Raw genomic sequence first — 13,912 nt, forward strand, 5'->3', positions numbered from 1 at the left:
TTGGGGTTTTTGTATTGGTTTTTTTTTTTTTACGTGTTAAAAAGGGAAATTTGGTGTTTTCGAGGCGCCCCGAAGTCGTGAAGGAGCCACAGAAGCTCAGGTGGCTGCTCGGTGCAGGAGCAGCTCCTCAGCCCGGACAGACCTGGGTCTGCTTCTTTTTCCACACAGCCCCTGAGGTGAAAAGTAAACCCCCCACACGACGTGAGGGTGAGCAAACAGTTTCACTGTGACCCTTCTGTGGCTCAGCTGAGCCAGGGAGTCCCCACGCTGCACTGCAGAGGAGGCACATGGCTGTGTTGTGGTTTACCTACTCCAAACTTACTTGTGAGTTTGGTTTAGGTTGGTTTTGTTGTTAGGATGCAGCATGAGCCAAAATGTTTAGTACTCATGCAAACAGTTGGAGAAGGTGATGAGCTGTGTGACCTTATACGTAATGTTTACTCACAGGGCTTTTCTTTGTGTTCTTTCTCCTGCAAGTAGAGGTATTCATATAGCAAAATAAGGCCATAAGAAGTCATCGGTTGTTACGTTCCTTTTCATGGCAGGGATTGGAATTTTTATATTGCAGAGATCCACTGAGCTTGTGTTGCTTTGGGTCTGTCTTTGAATTGCGTAAAAGAATGCACATTTCTCTCTGTAAATAGGTGCAGTGTGATCTAGCTGTCTGCAGCAAAAGCACTGGGTGGGGAAGGCTCTCTCTCATCCTAAGAGACCTAATGTTGCATTTGATACTGTGTCCGTCATGTAAGTCTAAATCGGGTTTGCATTGAGCTAGTGCCAGTGGAGAGTTGCTCTGCTGCACCGCAGTGTACTTGCTTGTGCTGGTGGCATTTCTTTCTGCCCAGACCCCAGATAGCCTGTGGCCTGACTAAAGGAGGGATGTACCACAAGCAAAATCATCAGGATGCCACCTACCTATCTTTTTAGTTACCTAGTTTTAAGCACTAAACTGGACAAATGTTACACACTTACTTGCTTTGTCTGCTATGATGCTTTTTGTGTATTAGTGATGTTCCTTAAAGTTCCTTCTGGGCTCCAGCATCTTTTGGGGATGAGCAGGAGCATGACCAAGAATTCTGCCAACTAGTGATGTCTACATCAAAAGAAAGTAATACTTGTAAGTGATGCGGAAATCATGAGCTGGCATACAAGCTCCTCTAACTATCTGAACTGAATTCCCAGCCGCCTTATTTTCTCATTCTTCCACTCCTTCCAGCTTTCTTCCTGTCAGAAGTTTACCTATCTGAATGGTAGAAGGCAGCTTTTATCAGTTTGTGATGTATTTTTAAATCTCTTTATATTAATAAAAGTAGTTAGCAAATATTATAAATAAAATGCAAATAAACCCAGGATGCTACAGTATGGAATCTGAACCTCCTTGTTAAATGGAAATACTGTGCTTCCTAAAGAGTTTCTGGTTAGTATGTATCAGCTCTGAAATTTTGTCACTTCGTGATCACACAGATGCTGCTGCTTTTGAGATCAGTTGGCTTCAGAAGCAGCCTGCTCTAGTTACTGAAGCGAGATACGTCATCGATTAAAACTTGTGTTTGTTTTCTGAACTGTCTGGAACATTGCTGATGAAATTTCTGTCCTGACAAGTCAGACACTCTGTATTAAAAAAAAAAAAAAAAGACAACTAGTTATTTTTAAAAAGCCATTGTTTTCCTTGGTTTTTGTTTCAGATGCCTGCAGTTCTTCAGCTCAGCCTGGATGCTTTTGATGTGTAGAGAAGGGATAATTCTCTAATTCCTGGGTCATCTTCTGGTCCAGCTTTTTGTTCTATTATAAAACTCCCAAGTCAGTAGATTCAAACTATGTATTAGTTTCTTGTGTGAGTGTTTTTATTCTTGTGACCTTGTCAGTGAGCTGCTGACCCTAAGAGAGTTCTACTGCAGTATCCAACAAGGCTAGATATAAATTCCAAGAATCTTCTGAGGATTTTTAGCAGGATCTTCTTTTTTCCACTGACTGTTTTGCTAACCTCTTTACCTCTGTGCATGGTGAGAGTGATCATGTAAAGTGTATTTGTTTCATTTTACTCACAGAGAGAATGTATGTGAAAGCAGCAAAATTTATGCTCATTTTGTTCAACATTTTCACTCTGGAAGATTCTTTGAAAAAATTAGCCATCAGTTGTTTTTTTGGGTTTTTTTCCGAAAGCTTTTGAATTTTAGCATAGAGAAATTACTTGGACTTAGTAAATGCCTTTTCTTTGCTTCTGAACTTCCATTTTACTGAGTTACAAACGCATTGTTTGCTGTTTCTTGCATAGCTAGTGTGCCTATGGTTGGTGTGTCCAAATATCTCAACACAGACATTTGTAGTGAAGACTGAGTCATATGTCTATCAAAACAACAGCAATAACTTTCAAAAACAGAGCAGTAAACAAACTCTAACTTGGCTATAAATTTATGTTTATTTGATGTTATTTTTCCATATTGTTAAGTCCATGTGGATAGATAGTACTGAGGTAATAAAAGAGCCATTAAACATATTTTTTCACTTAGTCTGCAGCTTGTGATCCCTGCTTAAGGCTGCAAACCTCCTAGTCTTGGATACAAGTTTAACTTTTCTTATACCGTTATGTTTTCAGCTGGAGTGCCCCAGGGCTCCACAATCCAGGTGCTAATGAGAAGCACATAGTCATCAGTTACGGGAGGCAGGGAAGAGCCAGGTTCTCGTAGTTGTGATGACACTTGTTTATTGTCTGATATTACTCCATCATCTGCATATTTAGAAAAGCAGTTTCCACGTAGTTAAAATAGCAAATTACCTCAGCCTTCCACTAGTTATCCAAACCAGTTTTCCAAAACATTGTCCATGGGTGAGGATGCTCTTCAGTGGTTCCATTGGCTTCATAGGAAAAGGTACTAGACAAGGAAGAGAAATGTTAAGCATTCAAGGAGATTTTAGCTCGGGGCTCTTGATGAAAGTCTTCTTTCTTCTCCAATGCTGGACAAAGCTTAGATGATACCTCTTAAAGAACAGCATGTGGGATCCGAGTTTTTCTGTTCAGCCTAGGGTAAACATGACCTGGATAAGTGTGGGAAAGGAGCTTGGAGAGCCAGAGTTGACTCAACAGCTTTAGTGTGTGTAGCAGAGTAAGACTGATTGCTGTCTGTTAGTACCGCAGTGGGATAAATGAGAATGAAGGACTATTTAAGTCAAAAGGGGAAAGAAAACGGTAAAGCACCTGTAAATGTGTCTGTTCTGGATAAGAGGTTTTCCAGAACCTTCCTGTTTCAGTTCTGGGGACAGGGAACCTTTACTTTCCTTATGCTTTGTAAACTAGTGGAAAGAATTTTATAATGTGATACCTGTTGCAGGTGGGGTTTGCAACTGATCGGTCAGAGTGTTCATTCCAGTCTTTTATTTGAGGGATTTATGAATATGTTTTATTACAGCTCACTATGAGAACTTGCATTCTCCCCACTTCACAGAGAGGGGGGAGATGGGATGATGAGACTTGTGTAATGCTCTACGTTAAAACAAAGAAAGTGAGGTCATCCTAGTTCTATTCAGGTGTTGTCACTTGCAGGAAATAGTGCCTCACTAGTAGAGATGTTTGTCATCCAGCAAGAAAATTGCAACTGAAGTACCTGGATAACTTCTGAATGTCTGAATGTTAGACTTTGGGTAGCTTTCGATGAAGAGGAAGAGAACTAGCCCAGAACTAGCCCACCACCAACTGATGTTTCACATGATTTAGAGTAGAGGTACTGGAATTTATTTTACATAACGATTTTTAAATGTATTAAATTTTAGAAGACCAAATCATTGTAGATCATTAGTCTGTTGTAGAAGGTCTAATGAAGTTACTTCCCTCTTAAGACTTTAGATCTAAATTTTTTTACATTAATTGTTCTAATAGCACTTCAGTACTTCTACAAAGTGGCTTGCAAAGCTGTAGAACTATACAACATTCTGCTTTAACATTTCTAAAAAAATAAAATTATTTTTTTATTTGGTTCTTGAATTCCCCCTCCCTGCCATCCGACAGGAGTTTAATGTTTCTGAGCTATGTGGTAAATCATCACGAGGGTGATCTGTAAAACTTCTAGAGGCACTTTGGTAAAACTGTGTTAAAGGCCATCAGTGATGCTGACTAAACATAGTATTATAGTGTAGCATAGTGCTTCTCTTTTCAATATAGTCACAAACCTTTTATATTCATTTAGCTGCAGGTGTCAGTGTAAAAGAGATGCATTTCTGTAAATGCCATTTCCTGGTTCTGTTACAACTGATTGGACTGTTTTGGCAATTGACCAAAGTTTTGGATTTTAAATATGTTTCATGACATTATCAGCCTTCAAATTTAGCATCTTAAAATACATTGTGGTCTTGTATTCCTTATAGATATAAATCACAAAGCACTAATTTATGTTATTCTTTATGGAAATCGGTGGTGCAATGGGAATTGTCTTGAGTATGTTGTGACCAGTGAGATAAAAGATGCTACCTATGGCTTAGAAGGTTTTTGAACTATGAATTATTGAAAGTCAGAAGAGTATTCTGGGGAAATGGTAGTAAAAGTTTGGCTTTTGTGGTTTTGTTTTTTTTTTCTTTTGCTGTTTCCTAGGCATCTGCTACTGGCCACTGTAAAAGTCAGTGTTCTGGGCTAGGTGGACCTTTGGCATGATTTAGTGGAATTAGTCTGTTCTGTGGGAAGAGTTTCCTGGGTATTACCTGAACTTTCCGCTAGTTCATTTGTTACCTTATCTGACTGCTACAACTTTGTGATCATTACAGGCAGCCTGTGCTGGTGTTTAGTTCATGCACACTCACTTCTAGAAACTTTTCAATGAAAATATGTTGAATGAAAGAAACACAAACAGGCGGCAACTGGTTATAATGCTTAGACTAGCTAAGGAGAGAAAGGTTGAGAAACGTGTCTGTTAAGATCTACTCTTTGGGTTTGTTCGTTTTTTAGTATTTTACAGTACTAGTGCTCCAATATGCTGCTCCTCAGGAGAGTCAGGGCTCTGACTTAAATTAGCCATCAAAGAACTCGATTGGGCTTCGCCAATATTGTTGACAAGCATTTAATTAGATTACTGGATTTCAAAAGCAGCACGAGTCCTTTTATACTTCTCTTTAAGGTTTATTTTACATTTTTGTATACTTGTAAACATTGCCGGGTTTGGATATCTCAGTTATTGCACTGTGCACTTGAGTATATATGTATTGCATAATGCTAGGGGATGATGACATTTTGGCAGTACCAGTTTTTGTACCAGTGACCAGTAAGGAGTACTTCAGGTGGCAGTTTGACTCAAACCAAAAATTCCCTCTCCAGAAGGTTTGTTTCTACAATAAATACTACAATATCAGGTGTTATTTGTGCTTCTCTTTCTGTCTGTGACCGTTTTGGGGTTTTTTTAATACTCAGGAGATAGTTTAGCAGAGCTGACAGTGAACTTGATGTACAGTTTATTTAATTTTCCAAACTTAATGTTAAGCTCTGTTCAAATGTAAAGGTTGTAGCTGAGAGGCCAGCTGCTGATTTTGTTCAGTTACTGAACTGCAAAGATTAAAGCTATCTGTTAAGGTAGAGGGAATGGAAGATCAGAGTTCTTGTTCTGCAGAAGCTGGCAGGTTTAGTGTCAGAGCTTATTTAGCTTCTTGCCCACTTATATGCCTTAAATAAAATTAAAAAGTCAAGTCAGCCTGGACTGTCAGGATGCTGCTGATCTACAGCACGAGGGTTCTGGAAACTGTCGTTAGTTCACTAGTTTTGGGCCAGCAGTAACACAGGGTTTTGAGCGAAGTGTAGCTCCCTGTAGGTTTCACTGGTTACAGTGAAGATTAGCTCTTGCTCAAAACCCAGAACACTGCAGTGCAGGATAGTAACAGTGATACCTAAGACTTAATTTTCTTGAACTTCACAGTTGCTTTAAAACTGTTCTTTGTGTAGGCTCTTACATATTTGCATGAGATGGTTTAGCTCAGCCCAAAGCAATTTTTCAAAACTATGTGATCATAAATTGGTAAGATGACAATGAATGGGTACCTTATAACCAGCTTTATCTGTTGCATGTGAATAAATTGCATGAGTAAGAAAAATAGCAGTAAAAGGATTATTGAGCCTAGTAAAACTGAAATTTAATAGCTGGAGGTTTCTTTCCTAAAGAAAAGATTGAAACTGCCATCTGATTGTAAAAAGAGTCTTTACATTTTAGTGACTTGAAGGTACTGAAGTAAGGCAACAAGCTCTATTTCTCTATCTTGTAAATGACCTTATGAGTGATATAAAAGATCTTATATAAACTTAGAATGAAAGCTTATGAAATAATGCAAATATAAGGGTGAAAGAAATTAGTTCTCAATTTTTTGTTTTTTAAAGTACAAAATCTATTACATTTTTTCATGAAGGGAAATAAAGTAAGTTAGGTGGAATATATTTTGTTTGTCTCTTTTGTTTTCAAGGTTTGGCTTGAGCAACAAGTTTGATACAGAATTTCCTTCTGTTCTGACAGGGAAGGTAAGTGTGAGATTAAACTGTTCTTTTAAATGGAAAGACCCAGTGCATCCAGTGGTTTCTGTGTTACCAGTACGTGCTGATGAATCCAGTGCCGTGCAGGCCACCGTGCTGCGCTGGACTTGAATTAACTCTGTCCTGTACAAACTAGCTGGCTGGTGACTGGTCCCTACGGTGGATTTTGATACAAGAAAAAAAGATTTGCAGTGGTTACTATCATCACTGACACTCTAAACACAGAAAATCTCCATGTGGCATCGTGCTGTTTTCATGCAGGCAATTTGCATGAAAGCAAGAGTGGCTTAACCTGGCTTTAGAGATACTGGGAGTTCGTGCTGCCTCCTGTGTGAATTATTTGCAGTGTCAGACCTCTTTTTAATATGTCAGTCAAACCTTGAGTTCCTATGTAGGCAGAGCTCTGGAAAAGAATCTGTTTCATCTGAAGCTTTAGGGAAGAAAACAGTTTACTGTTAAATCTATAAATTATGTAGGTTTTTAGTACATTGTCAGAAATATAATAGTTTAGTTCTGAAAATTAGCGATGACAAGTGTCTTGCTTTCTCTAGAGTCCTGTCATTTTACTAAATACAAATTTAAATATTCATTTGTAGCTCTTGATTCATGAAACCTTGTAACAAAATTCTTGGTTATGGGCTTAAATTCTTGTCATGGTTTTATTTTTTTCAGACTTCTAAATTTTGAATTATTTTTCTCTTGTATTTTTTTTCTTTCTGCTGTTTCACTCTAGTGCATTTCTTTTGCATCGTTTTATGTCTCTTTGTGTATCTTTTCCAGAATTTGTGAGGAAAAAAGTTTATTTGGCTCTTACTGCTTTCTCTGATGTCATATCACAAAGCTACACTACCTCTGCAGCCTCTTGCAGTAGCTGTTGAGTCATTTTAACAATATCCTAAAATGCAGCTGGATGACGTCTCCCGGTTCTGCCAAATCCATCTGGGTTTTTTTTTTTCTTTTGTTTTCACCCCAGAGTATAATGAAAGATCCGTTGTCTGATGTGAGTGCATTTCACTACCTGGCATATCTAAAGTTTATTCTTTTCTGTGAAGCTCTTACTTATCACTGAAAAGCCACAGAATACTTTTTGGAAATAGCGTGTTTTGTGTTCTTTTAGTCCGGCTGTAGTTTGTTGTAGATAAGCCTACAGAAAATACCTAGCAGGAAACGTTAGAACTTAATTTGATTATATAATTTAATCTCTGTCCCTATAAGATACATTTGTATTAAAAAAACCCAACACCTCACAAACTAAACCTCTCCTCCCGAACCTGCATGTTGTTACATGAGCATCAATACCTGTCACATTTTCCACTTGATTGTCCTCTTGTTAGATAGGCAGTGAACAAAAGTTTAATTTAAAGTTCAGTTGAGTGCTTGGACTTCATTTAGCAAAGAGGGGAAAGAGGAAATTTTTCTTGGCGTTTACTCTTCTTGTTCTACAGATCTACTCAGTGACAATGTAAGTCAAGTGAGCGGGGATTTGCTCTGTGTAAGTGTGCTGCTCCTGCTGAGAATCTCGCTATCCTGTTACCCTTTTCTCATATGTGGATCTGAGGGGCGTTCTGAGTAAGAAGACCTTGGAAACAAATTAAGTTCCCTTTTGTGAGGGGAAAACACCAATTGAATGAGATCCATGAAAGACATTAAAAACCACAGTTGTGGGTTTTATCTTTTTAATACTTCCATCAACTGGAAGAAATAAATAATCTGCTTCTTCCTCTGGTTGTGGCAGTCAATCACCTTTACCCTTATTGAAAATGAAAACTCATTTTTTTCCTGGTAAATAATTCACAATAATAAGAATAGTAGTCAACTGATGCACCACTTCAAGGTGTTTTACTGTTCTTAGAAACCAGATTTTTCCTTTTCATGAAATAACAGTTTATGAACAGCATAGTGACTGTTTGTATTAACAATTTGTGATTGTTTACTACGAACTTGCATTAGTACACAGCTAGTACAAGGCAATGTCATACTTTATTCAGGATGTCTGTGTAGCATTAAGTGTAATGTCTACTTTGTTGTCCGCTGTGAATTGATATTAATAATATATTCCAGCTGCTAATGGAATGTAAGAGATGAAGCCATTAGATGGGGTTCTCTATGGTACCATTTTTAATAAATACAGATGAAGATCTAGATTTTTAAATACAATGAAAATGTATCCAGTGCATGATAAAAATCCTAAATAGATAAAAAATACCTAGCTATACCTTTTTCCCAGAAGCACAAACATTTTGGATTTATGCCACTGTGTAGTCTTAAGAATTTACTTAAGCTTCCTGACCCCCAGTTTGCCCATCTGCATAATGATAATAGTAAACCTTTGGCTACTTTTCCTTTTTTAAAAATCTGAAATATCCCTCCTTTTTCACTGATCTCCCCTACTTCCTTGTCTCCCAATTATTACAGAGTCTGGGTTGCTATTGTAAATTAGCCTAGAGCTAAGATGCGTGTAATTACATCTTAAATATTTGAGACATGTGTTGCTTTTTTGGTGGGAGACGTGAATGCTTATATTTGAGGATAAAACATAGACAATAAAACAATAAATAACAGTAGGTCAGATGCTAGGTCTAGTTAATTCAGAGAGATTAACTTAATATTTATTTTGTGGAATGAGACACAAGCTTGTAAACACTGAGCTAGACTTTCAAAAGGTGCATTCTTTTCAAGAGAGTATTTTAAGAGAAGATTTGACAAGATTTTGACAAAGGCAAAATTTAACTTTTAATAATGTAATTGGACTCTGGCCTAAATTTAAATTCTTTGTGCTGCCATTTTATAGGATTATTAATTTTTTTAAGACAAGAATTTAAAAGCTGTTAACAAAATACTCTTGGTGATCTACGGCACAATAGCGCACACTGCTCCAGGTGACAAGAAAATGATGGAGGCAGCAAACCTTAATAAAGAAAGTGGAGTTTCCTGCCCTGATCTTAAAACAATCAGGGTCTGACACAGAGCTGACTGGGCAGTGCAGGGAGACGCAAGCCATAAACTGGGGTGTTCGTATTGTGATCCCGTTGCACCGTGTGATGGATAGGGTTTGGGATCATGGTGATTGAAGGAGAGAGATCAGGCCTGCTGGGCTTTACTTGTTCTCTTCCTGTGTTTGCAGATTCTCTTGCATCCTGTTGTAAAATATTATGACACCCCCTCCTTTCCTTTTATGTTTTGGGTTCTTTTTGCCCTCCCTGAAGGACCTAAAAGGAACTAATGTCTCTTTACAAGGTGTACTGCACAGCCAGGAGCTATGTACTTATCTCATTCTTTTCAAAATGCAGACAGAAACTCTCCAAGAGACTTTCCAAAATTACTCAAAACTAGACTTTCTTAGGGAGCTTTCTTAGCAGGAGGCACTGTTAATTCTCTGTTTCTTTAAATAAATTAGTCATTTCCTGTTAACCTTTCAATATCTGTACATGCAAGAAAGGCAAGATTTAAAATTGGGCCACAAAATGAATTAAATTTTTTGGCAACTCTTCCATTTAGATACCACTTTATTGTGAAATTAGAACAGATATTTACAGATATTTTGTTCTTTGTCACTATGTAATGATGCTTAACTGGTACTGAGTTGTAAACTGAGAGCAACAAAACCGTGTTTTGCTTCTGTTTATCACAGAATAAGGCTTATCTTGGTCACTGGTTCCTTTAGTTTCAAATGAAGATGTATCGTTGGCTGACAGAAATATTGATGGTGATTACATTTCCTAAAGGGAGAAATAAATCCAACAGTTTGGGTTAGCCAAAACCATCTGAAGTAGTTGAATCTTGTGTTGCCTTTGAGGGATTCACCTTTACATGAGAGCATTTGGTGCATCGGCAGGTAGTTGTGGTTCTTTCATAATACTATATTAAGGTTAACATCATACCAAAATTTCTGCAATTGACATTTTCTTGGTGGTATCCAACGTTGATTTCTAGTTCAGCCGCTGCGGGTGCTGTGCTCCGTGGGAAAGAGGATACTTCAGTGTCATTCTCGTAAAGTAACATCGGCCTCTTAACCGGGTGAGAACGGCGACTCCCTTAAAAGGAGCACAGAAATAGGGACTCTCACTACCCCGGTGCTTTCTTACTGGGTCCCACATTTTTCTGCCAGCTGTGATCTGAGAACCTGGTTGACTTCGTGTTGGATGTTACTACTGATGGGAAGGTTTCTTCATGTTACACTGAATTCCAGACTGTGCGATTCCTTTCTGTTTGGTGGGTTTGTACAGCTGTATTGTGGGGTTGGGGTGTATTGTTGTCAAGGTCCAGTAAACTGTGTGTCTAATAGGAAAGGAAGCAATCTCTTTTCTTAGTGGGATTCATTGCAAAAGTACTAAAGGCATCAAGAAAAACACCTACTTACAGCAGACACCTTAGCTTAAAAAAAAGTAAAATGCATTTAAATGTTGATGTTCCAGTCAGTCTAAAGAAATTTTTTTTACTTCCACCTTTTGTATATGTAAAAAGAATTATAAGACAGTTTATTTAATGAGGGGAGAAGCCTGTATAATTGCGAGAGAAGCACTTTCTGTGCCCTTCTTAATTCCTGCTATAAATTAATGACAGTGTTAAATTCTGCACTGCTAACTGTAGGCCTGGCTGGTGTACAGACCCAGCTGACCTCTGACTTTGTACCGCGTAGTGACCTGAATGGCCAGGAAACAGATGCTGTTTATTTACTCCCTTTTCCTGCGAGGTTTGAATAAAATTAGCTCTTGTGAATAGGCGGAGGTAGCAGAAGCAGGTCCTCCCCATTTCCTGTCCCAGAGTTTTGCTCCTTTGGTGAAAGGAGGCTTTGTCATTAAATTCATGCTTTTGTTGTTGTTGCTTTATTTGCAGAACCAAGTGAGCAGAGGTGGGCTTGCTTGCTTGGAAGTATCAGGTAGTAGTTGCACAGCTTTGTGTACAATCTAATTCTAGTTTTGTGGATTTTTGCCCTAGAAGTGGCAAGTAGTTAGGAAAGATTCTTTAATTTATTTTTTTTTTAGTTGTGCCCGATTGGTCAAGTCTGTTGAAGTTGAATCTGATTACTTCACTTTGTGTGTTTGAGTGCTGGATTGTGTTAAAAGTGCCATCTTGGGGTCGGTACCACAAATCCGTACTTGACGTGTCAGATATAAGTTGTTTAGATTCTGTAGAGCCATGAGGGATGTGGGGTATGTAAATAGGTAAGTGCTCTCACTCCTCTGTAAGAAACATGCTGCTATCCAAGAAAAGAGTGTATTTCTGATAAAAACTGTGGGTTTTCACTGTGACTCTACAGTGGCAATATATATATATATAAGTAAGCTCTGTTGAATATTCCTTAATTTAAATAAGTTGTCTTTCAACAACCAGGCTTTACTCATAACCCTATATAAAATACATTTCTTTGCCTTGAGTATAATTCAGTAAATGTCTTTCCAGGCTTCCCTATTTTAGGAAGCAGCCACAAGTGAAGTTGGGGCCTCATCATTATGGACCACTTTAGGAACTTAATTGTGGACAGAGGTCCACCTTCACCCAGGCACAGTGTAGACTTGCATCAGCATGAAATTAATTTGACCAATATTATCTTTCTTTTTTTCTTTAGTGTGATGTGGTTTGGTTGTTTTTTTTTTTCTACGAAGCTGCACCACATTCCCTTGGAAACCAGTTATATGTCATTCTTCCCTTTTTTTGGTCAGCGTAGCAAGTCCATATGTTGCACAGCTGTGTCCTGCTTCTAGTTTTTGTTTGGGGACAATTGGTTTGGTAACGGTGCAATAAATAAGGATGAGGCTGTTCATCTGAGCGATGTTTAGCTTTTTAATGCAAGCTTTTGCAAAGCATGCAGCGTAAATGGATTTGGTAGAGGAAAGCAACTTTTCATGCTCGCTGTGTGAGAGACGTTACAGAAAATAGGGCGATATTGTACAATGGTATTGTGTTTCGTTTGCACTTTAATCTGTAGAGGCAAATTATTGAGAAATTACACCTGTGATGGCTTTCCACTGACGTTCAGCACTTCTGTTGCAGGTTGCTCCAGAAGAATTCAAGACCAGCATCAGTCGGGTGAACGCCTGTTTAAGAAAGAACCTCCCTGTCAACGTCAAGTGGCTGCTGTGCGGCTGTCTGTGCTGCTGCTGCACGCTGGGCTGTAGCCTCTGGCCTGTCGTCTGTCTTAACAAAAGAGTAAGTACACATGCCCTAGTCTTACTCTGTTTATTTTGCAATTACTGATCGCAGGAGCTAAAGTTTAATAGTGTCATCCCCACTTCAGAACCTTTTTGTCTCATTTGCACTCAAAAGGTTGTTTCATTTTCAGTTCCTTAGAAAGCAGAAAAATATGTGAATGATGCCAAATGACCAACTGAATTAATAGTTTAGGAATAGCTAATCCCATCTCAGTTTGAAGAACAGAGTGGAGTAAAAGTAAATTTCCAGGATTTCTAAAGGTCTAAGAATTAAATGAGTGCAGAACTGGACGCCGACCTTCAAAGACTGCATGGATTGGACTGAAAGTTACTTTTCCTCTTCACACACCCCACACACCTCAAAATAAACATTTTTTTAAAATTAAAAATCATTTTTTTTCTATGCAATAGATAATGTATTTCAGAGCTTTGTTTTTTTGACATATTTTACTGTGCTGTTTCTGTTAAGAACAAACACAAATTTGTTTTCTGTTTGGGAGTTTTTTTAAAGACTTTATTTTCATCAGAAAGTTGACAACTCGTGTAGTCAGGTCCAAAGTAATTCTGAAAAGCACTTTAGCAATATCAAGTAAATATGATCCTAATTACATCTGTGGTTTGCATTTAGAATTGATTTATCACAGCAGTAAATGTTCAGGCAGCACGTAAATAGAGTGTAATGATATTCTCTGCAGGTACATAGTTTGTAAAATTTGCAGTCATAAAATCTTATTATCCACAAATGTAAGTAGTACGTAGGTGCACTAGAAAAAAAACCAACAAACAAAACAAAACCTCTCACACTTGTCAGTTTAATTATAGGAAAAGATTCTAAGTCAAAATCTGCTAAAAAGTGGTACTTCTGGCTTTGAGAGTATATGATCTTTTCTAAAACAAACTGAAAGGAAAACCAAGGAAGAAGCATTGCTTTTTGGAGAAAATAAACCAGAAGTGTTGTGCCAAACTTTCCAATTTGCTCAAGAAAAGCAGTTGCGTTGACTGACACTGAGTTTTTAGTTAAAAAAAGTTAGATGCACTAAAGGCATAATAGGTTAACTTGCTGAAGTGCTAAAAAGTTACAGGACTTGCTTTAACTCATTTTCACTGTCTTTATAAATGCTCTTGTTGCAGAGGAATATGTTTAACATACACAGGTTCTAATTCTATAAAAACAACGTATTTAAAATTAATCTTAAGCCAGAAGTGCAATAGTAAGATTCTTCTGGATGAGGCTGCTGCTGAAACATTTATAATAACGTTTTTA

General features: G+C 37.9%; 1 protein-coding gene across 1 annotated transcript in view; it reads left to right on the plus strand.

Annotated features, from left to right (window-relative positions):
* Positions 1-6,429: 6,429 nt before the first annotated feature.
* LOC104278244 (cysteine-rich hydrophobic domain-containing protein 1) overlaps positions 6,430-13,912 on the plus strand; it is a gene marked incomplete at its 5' end in the record, with an annotated part of 9,255 nt that continues 1,772 nt past the window's right edge. The window contains 2 exons of the mRNA XM_009875160.1: positions 6,430-6,484; positions 12,491-12,646. Of these exons, the coding sequence (XP_009873462.1) occupies positions 6,430-6,484; positions 12,491-12,646 (211 nt within the window). The remainder of the gene's footprint in view (positions 6,485-12,490; positions 12,647-13,912) is intronic.

This window comes from Apaloderma vittatum, unplaced genomic scaffold, assembly GCF_000703405.1.
Source record: "Apaloderma vittatum isolate BGI_N311 unplaced genomic scaffold, ASM70340v1 scaffold21470, whole genome shotgun sequence".
In the NCBI taxonomy this organism is placed as follows: Eukaryota; Metazoa; Chordata; class Aves; order Trogoniformes; family Trogonidae; genus Apaloderma; species Apaloderma vittatum.